The following is a 27,645-nucleotide window of genomic DNA, read 5'->3' on the forward strand; positions in this document are numbered from 1 at the left end:
GGTGACGCGAGAACGGGCAATGCGCGCCATGAAGCTAGCTCTGTCCAATCAGACACGAACGATAAGAGCTTTTGTGGTTCCAAAGATAAACAATCTCATCAATCACGTCACTCGCGTCACTCATCGTAATAAGCTCAAATCTCATATTCAGTCATTATTGATCTATTGTTCATATCTAGACCGTACCAAAACTTTTATTTACCTCTCACGGTTGTAAGTAGGAGCAGGCTTGGGCTTGTTATCAAGGATCTTCTCAATCTCCTCCAAAACCTTATCATCGATCTTCTTGTAAATCTCCAGCGCCTTGAAGTTATCCTCAAGCTGCTCAACCTTTGTCGCACCGAGAATGACAGTGCTGACATTGGGGTTCTTGAGGGCCCATGCGAGAGAGAGCTGGGCGACGTTTCCGCCGAGACGCTCAGCGACTTCAGAGAGCTTCTTGACCTTTTCGATCTTGGCCTTGCCAGCTTCAGTTTGAAGCTCGTTGACGGTGTTCTCGAAGAAGGCCTTGTTGGTGGCAAATCGGGAGTCTTCGGGAATTCCGTTGTTGTACTTGCCGGTCAAGAGGCCGGAAGCGAGAGGGGACCAGATTGTGGTGCCGTACTCGAATTGGTTGAAGAGAGGAGCGTACTCGACCTCGAAGCGCTCACGGTGGAAAGCATTGTACTGAGGCTGCTCAACGACTGCACCACTATCAGTATCTGTCACAATCTCAGCTATCAGTGGACTTACCAGGAGCAATGAGGTTGTAGCGCTCAGCAATGTGAGTAGCCTCGGTAATCTGAGCAGCGGTCCACTCAGAAGTACCCCAGTAGTAAGCAAGGTTCAAGTTGCGAATGACCTGAGTAAATCCCTCAACGATCTCCTTCATGGGAGTAGCGTAGTCGGGACGGTGAGCAAAGACAACATCGACGTAAGGCTGCTCGAGACGCTTGAGAGAGCTCTTGAGACCCTCGACGACGTGCTTGCGGCTGAGACCTCGAGTGTTGGGCTCCTTGCGGCCAGTACCGAAAAAGACCTTTGTGGTGAGGACGTACCTAGGCAAGTTAGCATAAATCGAGGTTTAGAGGCGTGGGATATTTACTCATCACGAGGCCAGCCGAGTTCCTTGAGAGCACGGCCCATCTCGACCTCAGATTCACCATTGGCGTAAACCTCAGCGGTATCGAAAGTGTTGACACCATGATCCCAAGCCTTTTGAAGAATCTGCTTCACGATATCGCCCTTTTGCGTACCGCCGTAGGTCAACCAGCCACCGAGACTGAAGACACTGACCTTGAGACCAGTAGGTCCCAGGTGGCGGAACAGCATGTCCTTGGGGTCGTAGGCGGTTTCAACAGGCATTTTGGTGATTGAGGTTGAGTGGAAGTGATGGCGATGGAGATTTGATGGTAGGAGGAGGGGCGGTTTTCTTATAGAAATGGAATTGATGTCATTCGGGATGGTCCAAGCGAAATGAGGGGTATTGAAGTGGTTGATACAACGATGATGGCTCCACGCAAACAACTGACGACAGTTTAGCGTAGCAGCTCTCATCGTCAAGCCAATCAGAGGACCCAATGCCTGGGACTATCCCAGCCTCAAACAGGCCAACGTCTGTAATTGGGGCGTTAGTATTAATAATTCAAGATAGCGGGGCAGAGGCCGGCGAACAGTCACTTCCGGGCTTCAATGACGCCTACGTTGCAGGAGATACTGGAGTTTGGGGTTTAGCAACATGCACACGCATTCTTTAAGTTGCCTATTGTGTTTGGTGTCATCGGGGTTCTTATTAAGTGCTTACACTGAATCCTTCTTTGCCGTTCCATCTACCGGATCGAATTGCTTATGACATCAAGCTATCAAGATTACACTAAAGCCGAGCCTAAGTCCGGGCTAAGGCCACGTTTTCCCCTCATCGAGATTAACCTTGTTATCGATCAGCGTGATTGATATTTTATTGACCGAGGTACGCTGTTGACCCAGTTATCTTCATCGCCCCGCACAAGCTCATCATTCCAAACGTGGATGAAACATTGCCCGTGAAACCTCAGCGACCTTTGCATGTTCCTAGAGCAACTCGCATGCCCTTCCACATGGGCGCCCAAGCACCAAACACAGCAGTGACACCTGTGCAGATGATCATGGGTCCGTATTGCGTCGCGTAACCCAGTGCCTCGTTGGACAGATGTGCTTTTGCCTGTAGCAGTGCACCGCTTAATGGCCCTGCGGTGACGAAGCCGATACCTCGTCCGCCCATGAGCATGCCGAAAATAAGAGCTGAATCAGCGGCAGAGTCGTCTTTTTGGATGTCGGTGGACATGTTGGACCACGTTGAGCTGAAACCGCCGGCGAAGAAGCCGTAGACAATTACAAACACCACCAAGTTTGCAAGGTCGAGCGACAAGCCCCAGAGAAGCCAAATTGGCAGGGCGCTTCCTATTGATGCGATTGTTACAGCTTTTGTTGCTGAGAATTTGTCACCCAACATGCCGTGCACGATACCGCCAGGGACGGAAGCGACAGAGAACAGCGCAAGCAAGATAGGACCGGTTATGCTGGGTAAACCGATATTTGATGCGTAGCTGGCTAAGTATGTGCTCGGCATAAGGTATCCGAGTGATTGTATGATCACACTAGCTTGCATCATCCAGAAAGATGTATGGCGGAGGAAGCGGAACGATAGCGGTTGAACCTGGGCCTGAGTGTGCAATGGGATCCGTGGTTTGATGAAAACGAGAGTTGGGAGAGTCATTGCGGCTGATGCACCCGCCCAAGCCAAGAGAGTAGCCTTGAGACCGACCCGGCGAAGAAGAGCATCAAAGACAAATGGCATCGCAATACCTTCACTCCGTCAGCATACGGTCTTGGAGCAGATTTCTTGGAGTCATACCTGTGCCCGACTTGCCAGCCCACATAACCCCCAACGCCATTCCCTTCCTCTCAACAAACCACTCATTCATATAATGCGAAATCGGGCAAAACAAAAGCCCACAGCCAATAGAGTACAACGCCCCTTGTGTCGCAATAAGCCCCGCGATAGTGTTCACAAACGCAGACGCAGTGAGACTAGCGACAGTCACTGCAAGACCAAGCGGTCCGCAAAGGTGACGCAGCCGCGGATACCGCGTGAGGATGAGGAAAGCAAACGGCATCATGAGATACATTACACCCTGCTGCAGTGCTCCGATGGTGGCGATTGTTCCGGATGAGGCTGTGCTGATGGGACTTCCGGGACGACTGTAGTATTCCTGGAAGATGCCGAAGGAGACAGAGTAGCCTGGGATTTGTTAGTGTTGAACATGGATGGTGAAGAGGTTGAATACCCCAAATTGGGAGCTGTGCCATTGTACAGCACATCAAAGTCAGATACGCATCTTTACCACGGTCTGTAGGCGGGAGTGAATCTGTCGGTGACGGAGAAACATCTTCCTGGCGTTCAGCATCAGGCGGACTATCAGTCCCGCACTGCTGTTCCTGCAACGACTCCATGGCATACGCTGTCTCCGAGGAAGACGACATCTTCGCAATCGATTTGTTTGGTAGTAAGTAGAATGAACAATTGCGGTTAGTCGGAAGGATTGAGGATCAAAGGTTGGCTTTTGGACGGATATAAGCTCAGAATGCGCCCTTGCTTTGACAGTCGCGTTGACGTAGCCGATCGGGGATTGGTTAATGATCGACGTGTTTGTTCTCTGTTTTGGGAGTTTGTGCAACACGACCAACACCATAGCAACCTTGCGAAGTCGGAGCACGGCATTTCCTGTGCAGGGTTTGCTTGTGAAAATGATGTTCAAATAACGGTGTCAAATTGATTCCTATCTATTCCTATTCGCCGTGTGAGACGTTGTACGTTTTTGTGCACACAATCTTGGTTGGCTGCAATATCGCCTCCTCGCTTGCATTATCCAATGTGTTTCCCATCACTCCACTGCAAATACTCCCTGTCGTAATCTGCGTTGTTCGACTCACAGTGTCAGGGTAGGTCGCCAGTTCCAAGGAACCACATGTATCGAACTGGGTGTAGCCTGTATGCTTCTTCCTCTGTACTTTATGTAGCGAATCGTTGGAAGGTGGCTCTGAACTGCCTGAGTCGCTTGAAGAGCCCATCCATTTCGGTGCGAAGCGTTTGAAGAATTTGCGAAATGTCGGCATGCACCCGCATATAATGAAGAGGTTGACTTCCACGAAGGACCAGACGTTTGCTGGGGCTGCGATCCACGGAATATCCAATGCTCCCAAGAGTGAGGGTAGATATATCATGCGGATGATAGATGTCGTGACAGTTCTGCTGCTATTAGTCGCTGATACTTTTCTTGGCCGTTCAACGTACATGGTAGCAATACCGAGCATGATACCCAAACCAATCTTCTGTCCCAGTGGCATCTTCAAACGAATAATCATCGGCATAGGAATAGCAAAGAGAACGATGTCTGAGATGATGTTGGCGACAGCGATGATGATATACATGACAGCATAGTCAATGCATTTTCCGCTAGCGAACAAGTACGGGTCCCATGCTGTCTCTCTCGGTTGGCATCCGAACAGTAGCAGACTGGCGATGATGATGGTATATAGAGCAACGAAAGTGATAGTCACAAAGATCGCTCTTCTGAACCATTGCTGCGGGGAGACTTGAAGGTAGAAAGTCAGAAGCGAACTTTTCGTCAGACCGTTGCAGATGATGAACGCTGGAGCGGCGATGTAAGAACTCTATGTCGTGTAAGAAGATTTTTATAATCTTAATTTGGAAAGCATACCAGCATGTGCTTCTCAAAGACGTCAATGGGCATCTCCCATGCATGGTGACATAGACCTCCGATAGATATTGACCCTTCAGTCTTTAGCAGAGGCCCAAGACAATGACGGAGTGTACTCACATATCTGAGCCGACTGCATGACAATAGAGAAAGTCTTCAGGTCACAAGGTTAGCCTCGTAATCATTCTATTTTTCACTTGATGTCATACCCATGCCAGTGTGATCAAGACTAAGCCACCAGGTTAGCTGCAGGTCCCTCAATTTAAGTCATCACATACCATCGTCAATCTTCAACCCCCGCGTTATGTAATACTTTACATATAGCCTCTGCAACAGACACAGAATGGCCAGAGACCCGATGATCCCGAAGATGAGAAAGTGCTTGAGTGCATCTTGCTGCTGAGGATTGTCAAAGTCGACGACGTATCCTTCCGGCGGCGGCAGAAACGTGGTCACGCCGTTAGTAACTGGATAAGAAGACATGTCAGATATGATGTATTCATTTCTACGGAAAGAATTGTCTTGGGATTATATGTAGGGATGGTTGATTTGATCAGTGCGTTTTGTGTTGGTTCATTGCTATTCAGCGTAAATCCGAAATCCTCACCTTGCGAGTTTGCTAAGCTAGTGGATGGGAAGGTCCACTATGGACAAACACTCTCAACGGACGAGGGCAGCAAGGCCAACAGAACTTGATCACCTTGGCCATAGTGCTGTCACCCTTATTTCTAACAAGTAGAGAGACACATCAGCTGAGGTTCCCGGGGCTTCACCCAGAAACATCCGATGTACGTACTACTATTGTCGGAGTCCGTCAAGGTCGTTGGTTATAATTGTTCTAGTGCAAGCCTTATCACTCGTGCTGTATGTCTCAAGTGTTTGTCCAGGTGATATGTCCCGAAATGGGTGTCAATAGGAGTCTATAGCGTCTCCAATTGGCGGGTCGGGTCAGCCACATCTTGGCAAGGGGAGCGGACCAGATCAATCTGACCAACTGAGGCATCTCACAGAATTTACAGTTCTTTTGATCCGTGCTGGCTGATCTTTAGAAGCTAATGTTAGATGTTGGAATGCGGAAGAGAATTCTTCAGCGGATTGGATAATCGCGGTTGGCTCGTGCAAGGCCAACTCAACCATTTAGGTGAGACATATTTGACGCTTCGGAAGGTCAATAGAAGTCTATACAGGGGTTGCATATTCTGAACTCTGCAGGAAGATATCTGAGCTGAGCATCCTGGCTGAAAACCATGTCGATGCCTGCTTCCAGATCTTGTTGGTCGAAGGAATCTTGCGCCAAATGCCGAGCCTCAGGCAGATCTAATGCAGCCCGACTCTCTTGTCACATTCTCGCAACGTCTCACGGTTGGTTACTCTCGTCGATAAATACCTCGAAATCCGTAAAGTTGTCTCATGGCAGTATCCTCCATTGTCATCCTCTCACTTAAGCAATACATCCAACATGAACCAACTCGCGTCTCTTTTGTTTATTACCACGGCACTTTCCGGCAATGCATACGCATCACCTAAAGGTCCTCCTTCAAACACTGGTTTGCTCCAGATGGTCACTTACGTCAAGCGTAATCCCAATATGACGCTCGACGAGTTCTGGCAGTACTGGGATACCCAGCATGCTCCGAAGGTGATCCCTCTGGCAACACACTTTGGTATCGCTCGTTACCAACAGGTATGTCTTCACAACCTTGCACTCCAATAGTGAATAAATACTTATTGGTGTGTCATTCTGTCATTGTAGGTACGAGTCGCTGGAAAGATTGTTCCTACTGATGCGGGCGCCACTCAGCCAGTGTCCAATCAGCTGGTAGACTTTGATGGGATTGCCATGTTCCTTTACGAGTCATCTGATGTCTTGATTGACATGCTCTCTCACCCTTACTATGTCAACGTCGTTGAACCGGATGAGCATGTTTTCATTGACAAGTCAGCTCATGGAAATGGGATGGTAGCCACCTATATCGGCGAGCATATCGATGCAGTCGATGATGCAAAGAGTGTTTGGAAGGGAGACAAGAAGACACTTTCCAAGTACCAGAAGTTGTTCAAGAAGTATTAAACAGACGAAAGAGAATTGCACGATGGGAAGAACTTGAATACCGGCTCCATAGATCTATAGTACACGATAGAGCCTCCCTCTCACAGAACACTTGGCACCTCCAAAGATGCATTTATCTTAAAATGAACATGTTTATCCGAGCCAGGTACCCTCAGCTAAATCCAATGTCCTTACTCTAACCCCGGATGTTTCCCATAATTACTCCAAAGGCCTTTTGACTTATCATAAACGTCGGCGCAGCAGGGAATCCTCCCGGCGTACGCGGGAAGACCGAAGCATCCACAACTCTAAGTCCATCGACGCCATTGACCTTGAACTCTGAGTCAACGCAGTAGTTCCTATCGCCAGCAGGTCCCATGCGACAAGATGACGTGGCATGGTGACTGAATGCATCATCCATGATACCCTGCCGAATACTCACGCCAGGCCGGGGCTCAACAACCTTGAATGGAGCGTAAGGTTCACCGGTAGCGTTGAAGATACGCATGGTATGCTCAACACCTTCCTGGATAGCCTGAAGATCCCGATCCCCTTTCTCAGCAAAGTAGTTGAAGTTGATCTCTGGTGCTTGCCGGGGGTCTTTTGAGCGGAGAGTGATAGTTCCAGCTTGGTTACCTGTCTGCATTTTGACGATAGACCAGAACCATGATGTTGGAGGGGCTTGCCATGTTGAGTAGCCTGGGAAATATCCGCGGAATACTGTACCTGCGGCTCCAAAGAGGTACAAATCTGTGTCGTTTGTTTCGCTGACGCTGGATCGGTAGAGAAGTGAAATCGGGGCCGCGCCTTCGCCGTAAGCTCCAGTATGAGATTGGTTCCATTCCTGATAGCACGTGTCGTTGGCTTGAAGTGTGAAGGAACAATTCTCAAAGGGATTGTTCTCCCACGGTACAGAAGCTTCGACTGTTACGCCACCCTCGTAGTTATCTTGTAGATATTTACCCTGTCTTTATCAGTTGTATTCTAGAACCCTCAAACGAAAGACTCACTACTGCGGGGAGATCAACGATGACAGGGATGTCATGATTCTCGAGCTCCTCCCGAGGACCAATACCACTCAACTTCAAGATCTGGGGCGTGTTGAACGTACCACCGGCCACAATCACTTCTCTCGATGCGGTGACGTTAACCAAGCGACCAGACTCAGACTCATCGTAGCGTTTGTCAGCAGAGTATAGTCCTTCACCCTTCAGATACTCTACACCAAAGGCCTGAGGCTTGCCGTTCCGACCGTCTTTGAACAGCACGCGGGTAGCCAGAGAATGGGTACTGGCAGTCAAAGGATACAGAGCAGATCCATTTGCTGATTTCGCATTTATCGTCTCGTGTAGATATCGCCATGCACCAGTTCTCTGTCGAAGACTATCCACGTGGAGGGGAATCTGGTATATTCCTGGCGAGTATCGATCTTTTTCTAGGCGGTTGATATCTCGTTGCATTAGTCGACCAACTTCGGCGGCATCGTCGACTTGAATCCCTTCAGTTTGCTCAAAAGCACGCTTCAGAGATCGCACGACGCCAGGACGATCAGTGATGTAAGAGATGTTGTTCCGATTACTCTGTGCGGCTTGTCAGCGAATGGTAGGCCTTGCACCCGACTACTTACCTGGATGAACCCGTCAAACCCGTGGCCAGGAGTCCCCTCTTGGGCGTAGGTGCAGTTCTCAATATCGATAAACAGCTCCCTCATCTTGCCGGACTTCCATGACTCGTCCCCAGTAAGTTCAGCGATCGCATCCCAATCATTATCAGGTGGCAACGCGAAGTTCATGGCGTTGAGTTGAGTAGACCCGCCAAGTGTTGCACCGCGAGGGTAGAGTATACCGAGCCTTTCAAGTTAGAGCGGGCAATTTAATAGAAAAGGAGATTCTTACGGCTCGGCATCCTCAGGGGGGTCGATACCCGACCACAGAGTTCCGTTAGGTAGTCTGTAAGCATATTTGGAGTCTCTTCGAGCCTGAGTTTCGTTTTGGTAGTGGTTTACGTAGAAGGACCATGACATGCTTGGGTGCTCAGCGACTTGATCCGCCCTGGAGGTTGTGAGACAAGTCATCATTTGGAAGCCCCGGTTGCACTTACATGGCGGGGATTCGCTGCAGTGGTTTATTGCCCTGATCACCACCAGCCTCTATCAGAAAGACCGAATGACCGGCACGGGCGAGGTTCGCACTGAAGCAATTGTTAGCAAAGCTTGGTCAGAGAGTAAATACTCACGCCAAAGTCCCTCCGCTGGGTCCTGATCCAATGATGATGTACTCATACTGATCTGGTGGGTTGGTTGGAAAGGCAGTAGCTAGACCAGCAAGAATGCTCCAAGATGCAAGTTTCATAGTGTCGGTTGATCGATGTTATCGTCCTCTGGTTTGCAGAAATCTTCAAGCTCTAGCATCTCCAACTATTTATACGCATCTTGTATATCATGCAATTGGTAATCATGATCCTTCAGCACAACAACCTGCAGACAATGCTGACCTTGGCTCCCAGCAACGCAGCCGGCTCATCATCGTCAGCATAGCCAAGGTGGCTGCAGAACGAGTGGAACACAGCCTCGCAATGCCGACCATCGGGATATTACTCGTCCTACCCAATGAAATTTCATCTGACAGATTTATTATTCAACTTTTTAAGCTTGTTCACAGCGTCTTACATGGATGTAATGGAGTGGAAGGATGGGTTGCGCTGATTGAGCGTAAGCCCGAGCCACGCGTCATCGGATTTCTGTGTAAAAGTCGTCCGCAAATCCGATCGCCAGTCCGCGCCGATGCTGCACGCTCCGACACTTTATATCACTTTTCTTAGAGGTAGTTCCTTCAATTACTCTTATGCTAAATGCTTTTTCTTCTCAACTTCACTTTTAGTCTCCTTGCAGCACAGTATACGTCCTTTGAACTTCTTCAACAGGCCATCTACGCACAACACGGTCTTCCACTGTCAACAATTAAGTGCACCGGAACATGCTTTCTCAATAGATTTTCTGTAAGACTTAAGTTGCCGCTTGAAGTATTTGCTCAGTTCTCGGTGAGAACCCATCACGTGCAACTGCAAACAAAGCTCCAGCAGCAAGACCCGTGACTCGCTCCGCAAGACGCAGCGCATCGCAATAGATATAAGTTTCGTAAAGCGCGTATTTAGAGTTAAAAGTCTCTTAATACTCGGGATGAACTCACGGAGTGAACCTGAGGCAAGGGATTGTCTCAATTGCGATCTGACGCACGATGAAACCATGCGCGACACTTAGGGATACCCCTGGCTCCTTCACCAAAATGGAACAACGCCAAGGATGAATTGCGACATTGGCCCAGATCTAACATTTGACGTTTCCGCCAACCGATAAACTATGGTGAATATCAACTAGGGCACTTTCGGATCGCCGCTCATCCGGTCTTCAATTCTGCTCCTCGGCAGCGCGAGTATGATCACCAACGAGGATACACTGTTTTACCACGGCGCGTACACCCCAGAATAGGTTCATCCTGAAGATGAAGCATAATGTTACTCCGTGATAAACGTCTCATGGTCTCTTAGCGCCAATGAGAGTCTCTTTTGCGGTGTTTCTGTCGAATACAAAGACTCGACAACACTGCCACTTATTCCAACTTCAGTCTTAATATCACAAACTCAATTCACTTTCACTTCTTACAGCTGGTCTGTTCTATTGCACTCACACCCTCCACCAGTCCACCTCATTCAACATCCGTCCTCTTCCGTGCATCACATCTCAAACGCAAACATGAAGTTCACCTCTTTCCTCCTTGGCTTCGCTGCCACTGCTATCGCCAGCCCTATCAGCAAGCGCGCTGTCTTCAGCCAGACAACATACGACGATCTCTCCATCAGCGGTGGTACCGCAGGCAACGCCCAGCAAGAAGCTTTGCAGAAGCTTGGCGGTCTGCCAACGGACCTGTCAACAGTTGAAAAGTCTGACTTGGACTTCCTCAACAGTGTCAACCAGATCGCGAATGATGCTGAGGATGAGGCCTTCAACCCTGCTATCGACGCAGCTTCCGGCGAAGCAGCCGATGCCCTTCAGGTAAGCCTTGCCATCAAAGGCCAATGAAGAAATAATGCTAACTGTTTTGTAGCGCGGAAAGATTAAGAACAAGGTCCTGAAGTTGACTGCTACTATCCTCAAGCTAGAGGCTCAGCAAGCGCAGGGTGAGGATGTCGCTGATAAGCTGGCGGAGGAGAACAAGAAGTTGCAGAACAACATTTCGCAGGATAAGGATGAGGCTGGAAAGGCTTCTACGTTCCTTGCTTTTGATGCGACTACAAGCTAAGAGGATCGAGGAATGGTGGTGAACGGGTTAGTGTCAGTATTATAATAGGCGGGCCTACAAAGTGTATCAAGTAATACAAACATATTCGGACCAAGAAAACAAACTTAAAAGCCTGTATGGAGTCCTTAGAGAGGGGATGAAAGTACGCGACAGGCCGACTGTACCTGGAATCGCTATGTGGAGAGGAGGGTATCGTCTAAGACCCCAACCCCCAATGTTCGGCATCTCGGTTGGATGTTGCCGCGAGGCCAATGCTACCATCTCCACATGAAACCCCACGAGCCTACATCATATCTTGCCGTTGCCATTTTCTCTGTAGAATCTTGTCTTTATTTCTTATAGCACCAGTACAACTACAATTAGTTCACTATGCTCGACTCGGATCAATCTTGGCCTTTATGGGGCAATGACTCCCCCGACGGAGCATTCGATCTCGATACCCCAGGTGACAACGCCGTCGTGACCAAAGTGAATCGCCCTTTCTTATTCGGCTATCGCCCTTCAAAACCAAACGGCCGCGGTATTCTCATCCTTGGAGGCGGAGGATATGTTCAACTCATGGTCGGTCGCGAAGGCGTCGCCCTCGCAAAATGGCTCAATAGTCTTGGCTTCTACGCGTTTGTCCTAGTGCATCGCTTCCCGAACAGCGAAACAGGTGCTCAAGCGCCGTTGGATGATGGGAGGAGAGCTCTGAAGATCATGGCTGAGAGTGGACTTGCGCCAAAGGGTATTAGCATCTGCGGCCTCTCATCTGGCGGTCATCTCGGCGCCGCTCTTCTGTCAGAGTATCCTCAAGTCTGGACATCACCAGATCCCGAAATGCCTCAGATCGAGTTTGCCATATTGGGTTACGGACCTATTTCGACGAATGCAGCGGGTCGTACAATTATCGAGAACAAACCTCCTCTTCCACCAAAGGAAAAACAAGAACTGTACGACGTTGTACAACCGGATGTTCAGCTTCGATCTCCTGCGCCGCCAGTATTCATCGTGTACTCCAACAATGATCCAGTTGTACCTGTCGTCAACGCATATCGCTTAGCAGAGGGTTTTACAAAGAGCGGAGCACCTGTCGAGTTACACATCTTCGCTGATGCGCCTCACGGGTTTGCGCTGGATAGTCCGAGGGAGCTACCTGTATCAAAGTGGCCGGTTATGTGCGAAGCATGGCTGAAGCAGGACAAAAGGATAGAATGAGTCTTAAAAGTTCCCAGAGCGCAAAGCTATCATAGACTTCCATGGTATCAACACCAAACGCCCAGCAACTGACGTTATGTTTTAAAACAACTTCTTCACCTTCTCTCGTCTCTCCTCATCCTCGCCCCATCTATCCCCCCAGAGATCCGATGCTACATACTGCCATCCCATAGGCGCACCACCCATGCTCCATTTAGTCTTCATTTCGTTGAGAGTAACTGGGTTCACAAGTTCGTAAAGCTCCAGTATCGGATATCCGTACTTGGACTCCTTCCGTCCAGCGTTGAAGTCGTCATTGCCAATACCAAAAGGTTCGGTCGGCACAGAACCTGGTTCGTGGCGGGTGTTTGACGGAATCACTGCGATGTGTCTGTTAATCGGTTAGTCTAATTATTCTGGTCTCTGGAAAGAGTAATGTTTGTGTGCTGCACATACGTGATTGATGAGCGACCGCCTCCACCGCCAGTTTCGTAAATCCAGAGGCGCAAGACACCGTTTTTTAGACGATACTTGCGATACTCATGGTTCTTTTCTCGGCTGATAATATTTGCCAAGTGTTCGGGCTTGATGGCCAGTAAGACGTCGGTTTCAACTCGCTGAGCGCGAGTCTTTGATGGTGACATTGTTTCTGGCGTAGTACGGAGTACGTACTTGCTAAATGAGGGAATGTGGAGAAAGGAAGCGAATCGAAAAAGTCTAAGCTGACATCTCTTATCTTATCATATGCGGAGTATCTGCTCCGGGCCAAGCTGAACTCTATCATCGTGAGCAATTGCTGATCGACGAGAGTCAAAACTTGCAACATCTCCACGACATATCTCAAGCCGTAACAGTAAAAAAATCCTTATTAACTGCAAAAAAAAACATACAACACCGGGGATTCGCTGGTCGTCACCGACCCAACTACTAATCCAGCGCTTCGCAGCTTGACTATGGGAGAGCAGACGGGATCCCGTATTTTCTACGAGCTATGGTCGTATGTGACCTAAGGTGTTACTGTTCATCATGATAAAGATAGACATCACGAACAAACATTCTCACAAATGCCTTTGAGTTCAATAGTATTCAACGACTAGTTCCTTACTTTCGTAGTGGTTCAATCTTGTCTCTCCTCTGGAAGGAATGATATTTTATGCTTTCGCCTAAGCCGGACATTAAAATTACTCTGCTTCACGAACCATGCTGTACTAAAGTCAGTATCAAGCAAGGCTATCACAAGGTGGTGCTTGCAGATGTATGAAAGAACTCGGATAGGAAGAAGCTCACCGTTATTCAGATGCCATGTGTTATCCGCCGATGGGAATTCAAGCTAGGCCGACTTGTCAGTAAAGGGCACTTCAATCGACATTGAAACTTACCTCGTATCGCCTTAATAGAGCTGGAACCATCTTGTACATCTCGAGCAAACTGATGTTCTTTCCAATACAAGTCCTAGAGCCTGCACCGAATGCAAACATATAGTTCTCCATGCGTCTCTTTTGCTCAGTCGAAGCTTCGATCCACCTCGATGGTCTCCATCGATCTGCATCGCGACCGAAGATATCCTTGTTGCGATGTAGAACCCAAGCGTTGACTCCCACAATTGTACCGCCTGGGATATGATGACCGTCGACTTCAAGACCTCGCGCAGGGACAACACGCTCTAGCATGAGACCTGCAGCGGGATGGCATCGAAGAGCTTCTTTGACAACGGCGTTGAGGAAAGGAAGGTCCCGGACTTCATTCCAACTGACAAGACCATCTTCACGGGCGAATCGGCCGGCCTTTTCTTCCTCCGCAAGCTCAGCCATCAGAGTCTTCATGTCATCCGGGTTCTTCATCAGATAATAAAAGATAGCTCGGAAAGTAATCGCCGTCGTGTCAGAGCCTGCAAACATATTTGCTACGGTCAGAGCAAGCACTCTGTCGTTATTCATGAACTCCGGATCTTTCTGGTTGGCCTCGAGGAAGCGCGAGAGAAAGTCTCGACGGCCATTGTCTTGGTCGAACTTCATGTCACCGAGCTTCTCGGGATCAACGCGGGCGAGCATCCGGTTGCGCGCGAATATCGCGACCGGAGAGGATGAATTGGTGAAGCCCCATTTCGTAAGCTGTAGTCTCAGCGGGTTCTTGAGGAGTAAGCTATCAAGGATCGGTAGTTGTCCGACCTACATCACCGTCAGATTAGTAGACCCTGTCAGGATTATCGGCATACATACAGGTGCTGCATAGTTGAGCAACCATTCAAGATTTCCAATGATGTTATCCACGTCTTTTCCATGGTCCACGAATCCTAGCCGTTTCGAGTACGTTAATTCGCCAATGACGTCGAAGGCATAGTATTGTAGCCATGTTCCAAAGTCAAGTATGTCGTTCTGGTTTGCATATCGTTGGTCAAGTTGTTTGAAGAACTCGGTGGTCGTAGAGTCGACGAATGGCTCGAACTGAACGAGGGTACTCATGGCATAAGCATTTGATACGGATCGTCGAAGCTGCGAGTGGAATTTTTCATCTTGTGAGGTGAAGAGCGTGATGAGTCTCTTGCCGCTCTTGTTGATGGTCTGTTGCACCGGGCTACCACTTGTCAGTCGGGAAAGCTCTTTTCGTCGCCTTCGTGACTTACTAGAAATCTGACTTGGTATATCCCGAGTTGTGAGCGTATATCGTCTGGATAGCAGCTGGATCCGCGATTGATACCGTGTTGGGTCCGAGTCTCACGACGCTGCCGTACCTTTCATGTAGAGTGATCTGAGTCACCTCTGGTCGCCTTCGGTAAACATCGAGAAAGCGCCAGAGGTCCGTGAAAGCCGCCAAAGCAGGCCCGGGGATACCGTTCAGTCCATTGCCATACTTGTTCAGGAGGAGCTTTGTCACAAGGAGTCCGACGAGCGCAGCTGTCAGATACGCCCATGGGTGCTGGAGGAAGATATCCAGGATCATATTGTAGGCTTACAAAATATCGTAAATCTCATCTGGAAAATAGCAATGCGTGTCGAAGCAGTGGTCGATCCATTCCTTTTAATGACATTCTACCCCGCGTGATACATGTTTGGCGGTTTCGCAAGGTCAACGGCACTTACCAAGGTATCGGAAGTTTCCATGCGGGGTAATTTCCGAATAACATCACCAAAATATCGGTAACGTTCCGATTTGACTCCTTTATGAATTATCTTTTGACTGAGAGTTCAGGCCACGGGGATGATTCGGTATGTTCGGTAAGCTCTCCCCATCAATTGGGCCTTATTGTCGGGGGCTGCTGGACCTTTCAAAGTCATTTGGGACACTTAAATATTGATCTACATTGTCTAAGAGCCGTTCGCGCTACCTTTCTTGCCGTACATAAATACCAAATATTAGGCCGGCGTGATAAACTCTCCAGTCTCCAGAATCCTATCGCCTGGTTTCAGCTTGCAATGCGGTGGCCGTTGCCAGTTCAGAACCGTCTTGCCTTGTCCCAACAACCTTTTTCTCTCCGTACTCCAGAGCATTAAAAACTTTGTAGCAGGTTTACCGTCGTAGTATACGAACGTTTCGGAAAGTGGTGGTTGAGGAGTATCAGGCCAGTCGATGAAGTTGGGCGCTTCTGTGTAGGTAGTGATCTGTTTGCCTCTGCGACGCTTCTCAGACCACTCTCTGAGGACCTTACGAAACTCCGAGACCGGCTGGTCAAGTCGGACGTCTGGGTGCTGGACCCATTCCTTCTGTTCAATTTCCAGAACGTTTTGCTTCTCGTGCCGGACAGCACGCAGTGTTTCGTCGCGCGTGACGATCTCATAAATAGTGAAAATGACACCCTTGATATCATTGCGCGATTCGGCGTAGCCAGGTTCTCCAATCCGAACTGAGAAGTTAAAGTCAAATATCTTTATGAAATCTGCTTCCTCGTCGATAAGAAGGTTGCGGGGAGCGATGTCTTGGTGAGCGATACCAAGATTCAAATTAAGCTCATCGACAACGGCAACCAACTGAGTCAGCCACTTGAGTTTGAAAATCCGAGTTTTATTCTCCTCAAGCGTCCCTCCAGGAACGTATTCGTTTGTAAAACCCACGCAACGGCCCTCAATCTCATCCACCACGATCTTGTCGAAGGCCACGATGTGTGGATGTTTGGGCAAACGCACCCAAAGATTCATCTCATGCCATACATACGATAGGCGCTGTTCAAGAAAGTAATACTTGAAAACGAGCTATGACTATTTTTAGATCCTCCATATCCATGCCAGTCTCTGGGAGGTGCTTACCTTCTTGTCTGAATCCGAGGATCGTGGGCATCTCACAAGATCCACCAGTGGGCCTAACCGGTCAAGCTCTTCCAGTTCTGACCTTGAAATCGCCTCAATTCCATCCGGACGCTCGGTCGCTTCTAGAGGAGGGTGATATAGGCATCGAGTATTGTCGTCTTCCTGATCAGTGGATGTTGAGACTAAATCGCCTTGTGGTGAGACCCGGATCTCAAAGACATCGGCTGCGATATTATCGATATGTTTTTCAAGGTGTTCGATTGCTGGATCTTCTGACTCCAGCTCTTCATCCATAGTGACGGATACAAGGCGACGTTGGTCCCAATCCATGATATGCCAAGTGCTCGGGCCTCCCGGGTAAATATTACCGCTGGGAGCGAAGAATCTCTCTTCCGGCTTCAGCATCGTGAGTTCGTGGGGCCACAAATGATGATAGTTCTCGACAAGAATAGGTCAAAATAAATGAGAATTGGAAGTAAAAGAGGGTGGTTGAGACTGGTGATTTGAGGTTGAATCGCGAGTCTTCGTTGTTTTTGTACGCGAAACATGTCAGCCGCATGCAAGAGGCGGGCGCGTATTGAAACAACTCTAGCTGCTCAGCCACAGCACAACCTAGAGCACCAGATGCATGGCTGTAGATGCGCAAATGGTTTGGTGGAGCTCTTTCAATCGATATCCGTCAAGCACAGTCACATACTAAGCAGGCTTCATATTTATTTATTCTATTTGATACTTTTTGTTTCCAAAAGTGACGATAGCAACAAATACCTTCTTCTATAGGTTAGGCTGTGTAGCACTAACAATTAGATAAGTGATAAGCTGCAAAAGCGCGCCCTGTGATTCACTGGAACCTAAGCACTAACCCCCCTCCGCTTTAGCGTTCGCCTCTCTCATTCGTTGATTCATAAGTTATTTCCTCCTCGCCCTCGCATATTTCCATCTCTCTCATCATCTTGAATTCTTTTTCACTCACAAAATGGCATCAGCAGCACGAACTGTGCTGACTTTCCAGCGCAATGCAAAGCTCCATTCTTTACAAACGCTGATCACGGCAATTCGACCGTTTGGCAGCTTGGAGGCTGAGAATCGTGAGCTATTTAAGCAAGGCACCGATGAAGACTATGCAGTCGTCACAGAAGAGACAATCTTTCATCCGCAAGGAGGAGGTCAGCCTTCAGATGTCGGAAAGATGACAGATGAGTCTGGAGCGTCGTTCACTGTTGCATCTGCTCGTATGGATGCTGTTCGTGATGGCCAGGTCTTGCATTTCGGAAGATTCGACTCAGAGAAGAAGTTCACGGAAGGACACAAAGTCACGCAAGAAATCGACGTTGAGAAACGCCTCCTCTACTCGCGATATCACACCGCAGGCCATGTTCTCGGTTCAGCAGTCAACCATCTCCTCAAAGACACAGTCGAGGGCTTTGAGGAGCTTAAAGCTTCTCACTTCCCCGATTCCGCATCATGCGAATTCCAAGGCCTCATCGACGGAAAGCACAAAGAGCCCATTCAAAAGAAAGTAGACGAATTCTTGGCCGCCAAGATGCCAGTTGAGATTGACTGGTGGGACGCTGAGGAGTTTCGCAAGAATGGTCTTGAACACCTCACGCCCGACGCGAGCTTTTTGGGCCCCGGAGAGACCAAGTTTCGTGTTGTGAGAATTGTTGGAGCAGAGGTTTATCCATGTGGCGGAACGCATGTTGATACTACAGATCTATGTGGTGAGACGATTGTTAAGAAGATTGCGAGGAGTAAGGGAAAGTCAAAGGTTAGCTATTTGGTGAAATGAGGCTGTAGAGTATAGACATCATAGACTAGACAATGCCTAAAAATAGACCACGTGTTCGGCAGACAAAAAGCTGACAGTGTTCTCCGACCTGAGATCTTTGTATCAAGACACCGAGGGGTGTTTTCTTGTTATTGATTAAGCTTATTCTGCTCGAGAACCCGTGCGGTAACAACCTAATTTCCAGGTCATTCAACACGATATGGAATGAGAAGTGGCTCAATGCTACGGTGGCTTTCGCCAAGTTATCAAATATTACGACCCCCCACTAACGATGCAATGCAAATAAGAAATGTGCAATCCTACGCAAAAGCTGATTCCTCCAATGTGAGAGCTTTGTCGCAAGTCAAGTCAGATCTCACAGTTATCGAACAAGTATTTCCTCAGAAGTATACCTATCATGATTGGCAATTCCCCCACTGTCAGATGTATCGTCACATGGGGCCTACCATATGCAATGCGTGCATGGCAACCCCTGCAGCATGGAACCCCTGGCCGGCACCTCAGACACTTCCGACACAACATGCAGGGGACAAGATGGGACGAAACTGCCAATTGCGATATGGCTTGCTCGTATTGATCCATGTTCTGAGAATGTGATATATCAAATGTCATCTTTTCTCAACGGTCATCTTGCGTCATGATAATGGTCAGCAATTTGTCGCGGCAGTTCACGTTCCGGGGGCAAGTCTTTTGCAAGTCAATGCGATTGCGCTATCGTATTGAGTCTCAGTGTCCATGGTCACTAAAGCCATTCCCCCATGAAGTAAATACAAACAAAACTAATGGAAACCGTAAACCTCATAAAATACAAGAACAGGCCAGCCTGGTCCTTCTCCCTCCATCGACTCGCTTAGGCAGCTCCAGCAGCATCAGCCTTCTGGATCAGGAACTCTGGAGCAGCGCCAGAAGCAGCGCTCTGGTAGGCCAAGTGAGGAGCAGCGACGATGAGAGAGCCAGTGCAGACAAGATCACCAGCGTTGCAGAAGACCTTGGTGCGGTCCTCGGGGTAGCTGGGAATCTTTCCACGGTTCTGGAGGTTCTTGGTGTATCCAAAGAGAACAACTCCAGCGATCTTCTCACGAATACCAGCGTCAACGTCGGTGACACTAGCAGCGGCGAGAGCAGCACCCTGGCTGTAACCTCCAGCGATGAGAACAGCATCAGGACACTTCTGGTTAGCGTCGTTAAAGTGGCCCAGCATCTCACGGATAGCAGCGCTAGAAGTTCCGCGAGGAAGAGCGTTGTCACCAAGGGTAGCACGGTAAGCACCGCCAACGCCCTGGATCCAGACACCGTTCCTGCCGTACTTGGCCTCGAGCTTTGAAGCAACGCGGGGACCGAGAGTACCCTTAATAAGAGAGTTAGTTATGATCTGTCACCTGGGGGAGTTGGTGGGGGTTAAAAGGGCACTAACAAGGTTGCCGGACTCAGTGGAGCCGCGAGCGTAGATGAAGATGACGCCAGGGCATGAACCGCTGTTGCCGTTGGCAAGATCGTTGCGGGTGATGCTGCCGCCTAGCTGGCGAGCCTCGAGAGCAGCGGCATCCTGACCAGCGGGAAAAGCAGAGGCGGTGGCAGCGAGAAGAGTAGAGATGATGGAGAACTTCATTTTGGCAGTTGAGGCGAAGAAGAATCGAATACAGATGAGTTGGATTTGAAAGAAAGGCTGTTGAGTGAGTGAATGACTGAGAGGCTTGATTCCGTTCCATTAGCATCGAGGCCATCGTAGGTTTTTATCTAAAATGTCAACGAAACTTCCATCTTCCGCGCTTTCGCAAGTCTAACGCTTTTGGAATAACTTGGAGTACAGACGATGGATCACTTTTCGGTACCATCAGCAAAGAACAAGAAGCAAAGATCAAAGCAACCTCTCCATCTCCCGGAAACAAATCAAGAGCACACACCACCAAATCCGTTCGTTCTCAAACCTATCAACATGCATCCCACCAATCTCAACTCCCGAGTCATGCAAGAAGCCCTTGTCTGCCGCCGCCAAAACCAGTAGTCTCTTCGCAAGCCTTCATCAAAACGGGAAATGAGCCCCGTTGCGCCAAGTCAAGACCACTCCACTGATCATCGAAACAGAGCAATATGGCAGTATGAAACGGCGCCCTATGACCACGTTGCTGGGAACCAGTGTGCGCCGCTTTGACAGTTGCTTTTTTAGACAGGGACCTGAAACCACTGACTAGGTGGATGGCCTCAGAAGGGTGACCGTGGCAGTGCGCATTTATTCCCGGTTTCATACTAAAACCCGCTAACGTGGTCAGCCCATACCGATTCGAGCTTGATTGAGTCCTGGGTCTCAGGAATGTAAAATGACCTCGGTTCGGTAAGTTCCATGCACGCTATTTGAACAAGTGCAAGGTTGTATTGGCTACGTAAGTGCCAGATTGCGGGTAGTTCAGCGCTAGAGCATTAAAACCAGGCCCCTCGTTGACGGGAATTTGAGTTTTCGATAGATTGAGATAGTCGACAAGGTCATGGTGACTATGGCTTCTAGTTTCAGTCTAACAGGTTTTAGCGTTCTCGTGTTGTAGTTGAAACTGGCTTGTTTGACCCCTTGGGCTTGGGCAGGTGAGGCTTCATGACTCGGTATGAACTGATGATCTTCTTGTGCTCGGACACTAGAAGGTGTCAAGAACGCTCGAGCTAGCTGTCGTTCCGATAGCGGAATATGTCAAGTATGTCTAAAAGTATGCCTAATTTTGTTTTGGAAGAACGACGCCAGTAGAGATGTTAGCGCAGTTGGGACAACATCTTGGATCGGCATACAGACAGTGTCTACACTACAGCATCCTTAGGTTGATGATCATTCCGGTTTCCAAACAACGCCAAGATTCCATGATCGCGAGAAACATCGTATTGGCTCTAGACTGATTAGGCTGACTCGTCTCACCACCATCCTGATTTCGAGGCTGTGAACCGAGGCCCATCGGCGCTGTTATTATTCTGAGAGGAAGTAATATGGAATCTTAATACCAGCTTCAAGTTAACAACATTTCGTTCCGAGCCGAGGTTCATGAATATATTAATTCAACACCATCTCCTGTCTCAAACTCACCACCAGTTCAACTTTACCGAGGCCTGCCCTCAGATAAATGAAGACAACTCGAATTCATCACCACTTTGATCAGCGCCGGCAACCATTAGTTATACTGGGTCACATCCTTCGGGAGCCTTAGCTCCGTTGTCACTAAAGTTTAGTCTCAGCTCCCACCTGACTGGTACCGAGGTCTATCACTTTTGAGGTAAGGCCCTCCCAGCCTTCAGGTTCCAGCTTCCAAGTGCCTCTCGCAGGATTCTGATGGTGTGAACCCCGCAAAGTGAATCGAATGTGAACCAATTGAGCCAGTCTCACTTAGCTCAGCCATCATATCTCAATTCGCGACAATTGCCATTCACAGCTTAGTGAATTACATGCTTAATTTGTTGTCTAATTCCAAATTCTGCAGTTTTATCGACAGTTCCTTGATATAGAATATTCTCTGTAATGATACAGCCGAACGGGTTTCGCATGCCTGGGAAAGAAGTCGCAATTATGCAGCACCTCCTCGACTTCAACCCCTGTAAGGCACCGGCGACGTCAAATTCCATGAGCTTCGAGGCACATTCGGCGAAAACTTTATGTTGTAGGCTTCACAAGCCGAGGCAAACTCCCCTGTCTCTTCATCCTCGTCAACTTGCCGTATTCCAATAGACAGATGAACAACTAGCTTTTTCAGGAGAGGAAATGCTTGGGCCGAGATGTTGATTGTCTCCATAACCTCGTCTTGTACCAGGGGGTATATGCACTCCATTAAACCGAACTCCTTGATGGATTCTGGAAGCATTTGGCAAATTCTTTTTGTAGACAGACGGCCCTGGTGCCATCGGCAATACAGTATGTGGCTGTCGATGTACAGCGTCTCAAGGGCTTTCATATCTGAGAGATCTTGGAGTACTAGTTTGCCATCGATACCACCACCAAGAAAGTCGAGTGTGACATGTTTGAGCGTATCGCTTCTCAGCATCAAGATATCCTCAATTTTGTACGAGACACCTGGTCGTGCACTTGCGGCACCAGCAACTAACCAATATTCTGGTGCGCCAAACCGGAACGTTTGCAGTTTTGAGAAGCCGCGCATGATTGCTTCCAACCGACTGGTGTGAATTCTGCATGATCTCAGTATGATTTCGTTGACATTGCCGTGACAAAGGGCAATTTCTGACTCTTTGATCGGCTCCCTTAGATCCAAGCCGGCTAGTTCGAGACTTTCCAGCTGAGGCGCTGCGTCCAGTAGACCAGCCAGACTGTCGAGGTTGTCAGCTGGGAAACACTCTGAGACGGTAACAATAAGTTTCTTCAAATTCTGAAGATATCCAGATGGGACCGACCAGAATATCCGGTCGGTTTGAATGCAAATCTCAAGGTCATTGATCTTTGGTATCAAAGAGATAACAACAGAAAGGATGCAATCAATTGCAGTCCCGGCCATTCCCATGGTCTTTCCGAACAAAACGGGTATTGGAAACCTAAATCCGTAAAACGGAACCAAGGGATTTCTCTGGGCAGCGTCGCATAAATGAGTTCGATAGCGTTTGTCGCACTTGGCGAGAAACTCGTTTGGGTAGCCATGTCGACAAGCGAAACACCGAATCATTGTCGGGGTCGCATAGAGCTCCTTGACATGTTGACCAAGAGCCGGTATTCGACCAATGGTGTCAATGAAACCAAAGAAATCCTGCCCTATCGGTCGATGATATAAATGCGGTTGGGAAATACGCCTTAGTTGCTTGCATGTCAGAGATAAGGCCAATAGACACTCTCTGCCGTGAATCGCCATCGGATCTCTGTCAAAGAAGCATCGAGGAGATCTTCGCATGCTGCAACAGGGACAGAACTGCTGGCATACACGGTCGATGATCTCCTCAGGAAAAGAGAGAAGATGGGTGGAAGATGGGATCACCATGGTTGTATAATGATTTAAGCAGGAGAGAATCGGCTGGTGATGTTGAGTCCAGATTTGGCTGTTTTATAATGAGCTGAGAAAAATTAAAGTTCTAATAAATAAAGTCAAAATGAAAAGCTTTTGGTGTTGGTTGAGCTTGTTTGGCTTTTACTATTTTGCAAAACGTTTAACTCAATTTAGCTTTAGCATGCTATCGCTACGTACAATCCCATTCGATCTTCTTTTTTTTTAATCTTACAGCTGGTTTTTGACTTCGGATTTGAGGTACAGGATCCTCCCTTTTTGCTATCTTTGCTGTTTTGTGAAGCATATCAACTAAGAATATTTCAATATTTACTCTCAACGCAGGGTAAGTCAGCAGTGTCAAAACACTACGTCACTCACACTCAGCCAATCATTCTGCGAAGCTGTGAGGCACAGTAGGACTAACCTTATCTATCAGTCAGCCGAAAAGTCTCCGGATCAATGACCTCTCTCCCATCTCATGCATTTCTATTTCGAGATCCGGGCCATCTAAAACTCCGGCCGCCCGACGCCTCCCTCCGTCGTTTTTGCACCAAAATCTCACTGCATAACCAGCCTCGCTCTCCTAACTAAGAGGGGGAATTTGGGGGCCGTCAATTTGAACCAGTGGCAGGGACAAAATCCTCCTCACCTCTCGCCCGTTGCTAGTCAAATACTGTCTTTTTATTTCTGTCATATAGGATGTAGTGAAACTCCGAGTGACCCCATCACATTAACCGAAGCACTCTCACTGGCCTTCTGCCTTCGACGCTGATCCTTCGGCGCAGCCATGACGGTCTTGGGCAGGATGTTCTCTGCAAGAAGTAAAAAAAGAAATCGGATGACGAAATACCGATGATACCTTATTGAAACCTGGAAGAAGGACACTTCTTCAGATTACAAATGCACTCTCTCTCTCTAAGCCTTTTCTGAATAATTAATCCTCCGAAGGATCCCATGGTCTCCATAAGGCTGGCCCCAAAAGTTCGTAACCGAGCTTGTCGCGTGTCTTGTTTGACTAGAAATCCACGCGTTTGATTGGTAGGGCTGATCTGTCTGCCTTGGATACCTCCCAAATTTCTCCGCATCAGCCTTCGCTGGGTGAGCCTCTCACCATGGGCTGCTTTAGTCGTTTTTCGGGATGGAAGCTCACAGCCGTGTACCTCACCATTCTCGTGAGCACGCTCACGACGCTCCTCTTCGTCACGCTTTTCGTGTCGCTGTTTGGGCTGAAGCGTGACGATGGAGATGATGCGCTTACCAGTGGGAGGGATGCTGGCGATGCGCTGGGCCAGAGTGTTTTGTACAAGGGGAACTGTGATACAACGTCGAAAGCGAACCTGTGGATTCATTTGCTCATTAATATTGTGAGTACTGGCATTTTGGCGTCGTCCAACTTCTTCATGCAAGGGCTCGTTGCGCCGACGCGAGCTGAAGTCGACGCTGCGCATCGCTCAGGTCATTGGCTAGAGATTGGCGTTCAATCACTCAAGAACTTTCGTTTTTTGGGCTGGCGAAAAGTCCTCTTTTGGTCTTTATTCTCCATGAGCTCTGTGCCGCTTCATCTCGTCTTCAACGGTTGCGTGCTAGAGAGTAAAGGCACCAATGGCTTTACAGTCATGATCGGCTCCCAGGAACTCACCCAGGGAGGTTGGAAGGGACTTCCTTCAATCACGGCAGCCTACTTCGATAGATTGAACTACAGCGATCAATCACAGGGCGACGGTAACCCCGAGTCTCTGGAGAAGCTAAAGCCCATCAATGACTCTTTCGTGGTTAACATGACGAGTGGAAATTGGGTAGAACTACCGCTGCCTGAGTGTATCAATCGATACAATAACCCCGAACAAGCCTTGACACATTGGCGACATTTAATGATGATAATCTACGACTATGACGACATATACCGAAACGAAACAGTTGGCTGGAAACGAGCTGATGTGCTGATGAACACGACAAACACAACCGATCTCAACGTCATGAATCCTCTCTGGACAGTGGACGCATTTACACGCACCGGAAGGACATCTGAGGCGAGCGGGAGTAACAATCAGTACATGTCAAACCCTGAACCCAGTTATCTGGTTTCTACTCCACCAGATGAATATGGCAACACTGGGCCATCCGCGCGCTCTTACTTGAACATCTACGGAATGTGGGATATGCAAGGCACGCGCAATGTCTTCGACCCTCAATCCGGTGCCATCATCACAGACCCAACGGTTTTCAAGTCCAAGTATCGCGTTATGCAGGTTGATCGATGCTACTCGGAGAAGTACGAGGCGCCGTGTAGATTAAGCATAGCCAACAGCCTCTTGCTCATCGTCTGCATCATGTGTCTCTTCAAGACCGTTCTGTGCCTTTTGGTTCTGAAACTTCGTGTTTGGGGCGATGAGAATCCGCTCATGACGCCGGGAGATGCGATCGCGTCGTTCATTTCGAGACCGGATGAGGAGACGAGGGGTATGTGTACTTTGACTATGGAGGATCTGAGAAAGACGGCGAAACCTACGCCGACTAGGTTGGGGGAGACAAATCAGAATTATAAGTGGCTGCAAGGACCGAGGCAGTGGCAGAACAACTCACCTCGCAGGTTTGGAAAGGCTGTTCCTCGAAACATCTGGGTCCTGTCGTCTCTGCTCATAGGCTGTTCTCTCATCGTGGCTTCCGTCATGCTAAGTATCGCTATCCAGGGTCAAGCTCTGTAAGTCAACCTCCATCTATACACTGGAAAAGCCTAACCCCACCAAAGGAAAAATTCCAAATTCATGCACGCGCCGCAGAACGAAGACGTGAAGGACGCCCATCTAGATCGGCTCCCTCTCATCTCACTCACCATGGTTGCCAACACACCGCAGCTTATCCTCTCCATCTGCTACCTCGCGTACAACGGCCTCTTCACACGCATGCTAGCTGAGTTTGAGTGGTCAAAGTACAGTGTTGCATTTCGTTCTCTGCGTGTGACGGAACCGCGCGGGTCGCAGAACGCGACGTATCGTCTTCAACTTCCTTATCGGTTCTCGATCCCTTTGATCATAATTAGTATTGGGCTTCACTGGGTCTATTCCAACTGCATTTACGTGAGCAATTACGAAGGTAAGCATACTTACCCCAAATGGTTAGCTGTCCAGATTAGAGTGCTGACACACGATAGCATACGCCCCTGGATATCCGTATAGCAGAACCGTCACAGTCGGCCTTCAATTCTCATCAAAGGCTATCTTGGTCGGTCTCTTGGTATCGATCGGTGTCGCCATCACGCCACTCTTCCTCGCCTTTGTCAAACTACCAGGCGTGATGGTTATCGCAGGCGCAAACTCGGCAGTTATATCCGCAGCCTGCCACTACCCCTCTACAAAACTCAAATCCCTTAGCCGTGCAACGTCCAAGATGAGCATGAGAAGCAACGAGTACGACAGCATGAGCGCTCGACTGATAGGCGATGAAGAAGTAGAAGAACTCAGGGACGTATCGAGGCGAAAGATCAAATGGGGAAGGATGTCGATGGGCAAGAGTGACGAGAGCTCAGTCGGACATCTCGGCTTCGGTACGGAGGAGCTTGATATCGAGAAGCCAGTAGAAGGAGAGTATTACAGTGGCGTGAAAGATGACTATGACGAAGGATTGAGGAGAATGCGGGTGTTGTAATGATAACAGAAGTTCTGGACGGAATCCTTCTGATGGATTGTACTACTACGTTACGCGCTGGATAAAATCGGTGGCGAATGGCCTATTAGATAGATTCTTGTACATAAAATAATAATTTCCACGATCATCACTGGCTGCTTTGCCTCCTCTCCCCAGAAATTAGTGGCTGCATTCCTTACGACAGATTTGGAAGTATTAAAGGTCGTAACACGATGAATTGAGAAATGACCTTCCCCACGAACGTTAACCTAAGGCTATTCTTATCGTAGCATGGGGTCGTGATGGATAAGGGACCGGCAAACCGGCATCGGCGTCTAATAAGTCGCCCGCATCCAAAACAGAAGTTCCTCAGCTTCGATGGCGCACTAGAACACGTTGGTGTTGATTCGAGCGGCCGATCTAGCAACGGGACGCCGATAGCCGTATTTCCATATCTGTGCCACCTCTTGAGCGCGAGTGGCTTATCTCTCGCCTCTTACGTAGGAGCCGTTGGACGTACGTTAGCGGTTCTATTCCCGCGCAAGACCCGCGTCAGCACATGAGTAAGATCTCACGCTTTTTTCATGATGCGACAACGTATCGTTTGCGAAATTACAAGATTAAGCATATGAAACCCCCCAGAATTGCTAATATCAACGATTAATACCATCGGCACTTGAACGTGTCTCCCGGCTAACTCGGCGATAGATGGCTTGATAGACCAGGGTCTGAAAATGGGACTGACTGCCCAATCCAGCGCGACCTCGGCT

At 48.7% G+C, this 27,645-nt stretch overlaps 14 protein-coding genes and 1 non-coding gene across 15 annotated transcripts; 5 read left to right on the top strand and 10 right to left on the bottom strand.

The window, feature by feature from the left end:
* Positions 1-198: 198 nt before the first annotated feature.
* On the bottom strand, positions 199-1,344 carry FMAN_13287 (putative potassium channel beta subunit protein; the record flags this gene model as incomplete). The annotated part of the gene is made up of 3 exons (XM_041832737.1): positions 199-683; positions 733-1,037; positions 1,085-1,344. 3 exons carry the CDS (start codon positions 1,342-1,344, stop codon positions 199-201), a joined length of 1,050 nt encoding a protein of 349 aa, XP_041683170.1.
* Positions 1,345-2,029: 685 nt separating this feature from the next.
* On the bottom strand, positions 2,030-3,501 carry FMAN_13288 (uncharacterized protein; the record flags this gene model as incomplete). Its single annotated transcript, XM_041832738.1, has 3 exons — positions 2,030-2,823; positions 2,873-3,259; positions 3,306-3,501. 3 exons carry the CDS (start codon positions 3,499-3,501, stop codon positions 2,030-2,032), a joined length of 1,377 nt encoding a protein of 458 aa, XP_041683171.1.
* A 306-nt stretch (positions 3,502-3,807) lies between these two features.
* FMAN_13289 (uncharacterized protein) lies at positions 3,808-5,222 on the bottom strand (the record flags this gene model as incomplete). Its single annotated transcript, XM_041832739.1, has 6 exons — positions 3,808-4,267; positions 4,313-4,692; positions 4,740-4,813; positions 4,860-4,893; positions 4,949-4,968; positions 5,018-5,222. 6 exons carry the CDS (start codon positions 5,220-5,222, stop codon positions 3,808-3,810), a joined length of 1,173 nt encoding a protein of 390 aa, XP_041683172.1.
* Positions 5,223-6,198: 976 nt separating this feature from the next.
* On the top strand, positions 6,199-6,810 carry FMAN_13290 (uncharacterized protein; the record flags this gene model as incomplete). Its single annotated transcript, XM_041832740.1, has 2 exons — positions 6,199-6,423; positions 6,493-6,810. 2 exons carry the CDS (start codon positions 6,199-6,201, stop codon positions 6,808-6,810), a joined length of 543 nt encoding a protein of 180 aa, XP_041683173.1.
* Positions 6,811-6,985: 175 nt separating this feature from the next.
* Positions 6,986-9,140, bottom strand: FMAN_13291 (uncharacterized protein; the record flags this gene model as incomplete). The annotated part of the gene is made up of 6 exons (XM_041832741.1): positions 6,986-7,753; positions 7,800-8,369; positions 8,417-8,639; positions 8,685-8,840; positions 8,890-8,979; positions 9,025-9,140. The coding sequence occupies 6 exons, from the start codon at positions 9,138-9,140 to the stop codon at positions 6,986-6,988; spliced, it is 1,923 nt and encodes a 640-aa protein (XP_041683174.1).
* Positions 9,141-10,540: 1,400 nt separating this feature from the next.
* FMAN_13292 (uncharacterized protein) lies at positions 10,541-11,087 on the top strand (the record flags this gene model as incomplete). The annotated part of the gene is made up of 2 exons (XM_041832743.1): positions 10,541-10,840; positions 10,893-11,087. The coding sequence occupies 2 exons, from the start codon at positions 10,541-10,543 to the stop codon at positions 11,085-11,087; spliced, it is 495 nt and encodes a 164-aa protein (XP_041683175.1).
* A 369-nt stretch (positions 11,088-11,456) lies between these two features.
* On the top strand, positions 11,457-12,284 carry FMAN_13293 (uncharacterized protein; the record flags this gene model as incomplete). The annotated part of the gene is made up of 1 exon (XM_041832744.1): positions 11,457-12,284. One exon carries the CDS (start codon positions 11,457-11,459, stop codon positions 12,282-12,284), a length of 828 nt encoding a protein of 275 aa, XP_041683176.1.
* An 81-nt stretch (positions 12,285-12,365) lies between these two features.
* FMAN_13294 (uncharacterized protein) lies at positions 12,366-12,907 on the bottom strand (the record flags this gene model as incomplete). Its single annotated transcript, XM_041832745.1, has 2 exons — positions 12,366-12,654; positions 12,720-12,907. The coding sequence occupies 2 exons, from the start codon at positions 12,905-12,907 to the stop codon at positions 12,366-12,368; spliced, it is 477 nt and encodes a 158-aa protein (XP_041683177.1).
* Positions 12,908-13,146: 239 nt separating this feature from the next.
* Positions 13,147-13,262, bottom strand: rrna22. The gene has a single exon (XR_005994012.1). It is a non-coding gene; the product is annotated as a ribosomal RNA (ribosomal RNA).
* Positions 13,263-13,380: 118 nt separating this feature from the next.
* On the bottom strand, positions 13,381-15,203 carry FMAN_13295 (uncharacterized protein; the record flags this gene model as incomplete). The annotated part of the gene is made up of 5 exons (XM_041832746.1): positions 13,381-13,466; positions 13,551-13,593; positions 13,643-14,431; positions 14,483-14,837; positions 14,887-15,203. 5 exons carry the CDS (start codon positions 15,201-15,203, stop codon positions 13,381-13,383), a joined length of 1,590 nt encoding a protein of 529 aa, XP_041683178.1.
* Positions 15,204-15,616: 413 nt separating this feature from the next.
* FMAN_13296 (uncharacterized protein) lies at positions 15,617-16,909 on the bottom strand (the record flags this gene model as incomplete). Its single annotated transcript, XM_041832747.1, has 2 exons — positions 15,617-16,450; positions 16,505-16,909. The coding sequence occupies 2 exons, from the start codon at positions 16,907-16,909 to the stop codon at positions 15,617-15,619; spliced, it is 1,239 nt and encodes a 412-aa protein (XP_041683179.1).
* A 571-nt stretch (positions 16,910-17,480) lies between these two features.
* FMAN_13297 (putative alanyl-tRNA synthetase) lies at positions 17,481-18,293 on the top strand (the record flags this gene model as incomplete). The annotated part of the gene is made up of 1 exon (XM_041832748.1): positions 17,481-18,293. One exon carries the CDS (start codon positions 17,481-17,483, stop codon positions 18,291-18,293), a length of 813 nt encoding a protein of 270 aa, XP_041683180.1.
* An 850-nt stretch (positions 18,294-19,143) lies between these two features.
* On the bottom strand, positions 19,144-19,902 carry FMAN_13298 (putative cutinase 1 precursor; the record flags this gene model as incomplete). Its single annotated transcript, XM_041832749.1, has 2 exons — positions 19,144-19,641; positions 19,708-19,902. 2 exons carry the CDS (start codon positions 19,900-19,902, stop codon positions 19,144-19,146), a joined length of 693 nt encoding a protein of 230 aa, XP_041683181.1.
* A 1,951-nt stretch (positions 19,903-21,853) lies between these two features.
* FMAN_13299 (uncharacterized protein) lies at positions 21,854-23,245 on the bottom strand (the record flags this gene model as incomplete). Its single annotated transcript, XM_041832750.1, has 1 exon — positions 21,854-23,245. The coding sequence occupies one exon, from the start codon at positions 23,243-23,245 to the stop codon at positions 21,854-21,856; it is 1,392 nt and encodes a 463-aa protein (XP_041683182.1).
* Positions 23,246-24,363: 1,118 nt separating this feature from the next.
* On the top strand, positions 24,364-26,896 carry FMAN_13300 (uncharacterized protein; the record flags this gene model as incomplete). The annotated part of the gene is made up of 3 exons (XM_041832751.1): positions 24,364-25,952; positions 26,001-26,344; positions 26,403-26,896. The coding sequence occupies 3 exons, from the start codon at positions 24,364-24,366 to the stop codon at positions 26,894-26,896; spliced, it is 2,427 nt and encodes an 808-aa protein (XP_041683183.1).
* Positions 26,897-27,645: the final 749 nt, after the last annotated feature.

This window comes from Fusarium mangiferae (genome assembly GCF_900044065.1).
Source record: "Fusarium mangiferae strain MRC7560 genome assembly, contig: FMAN_scaffold007, whole genome shotgun sequence".
NCBI classification, from domain to species: domain Eukaryota; kingdom Fungi; phylum Ascomycota; class Sordariomycetes; order Hypocreales; family Nectriaceae; genus Fusarium; species Fusarium mangiferae.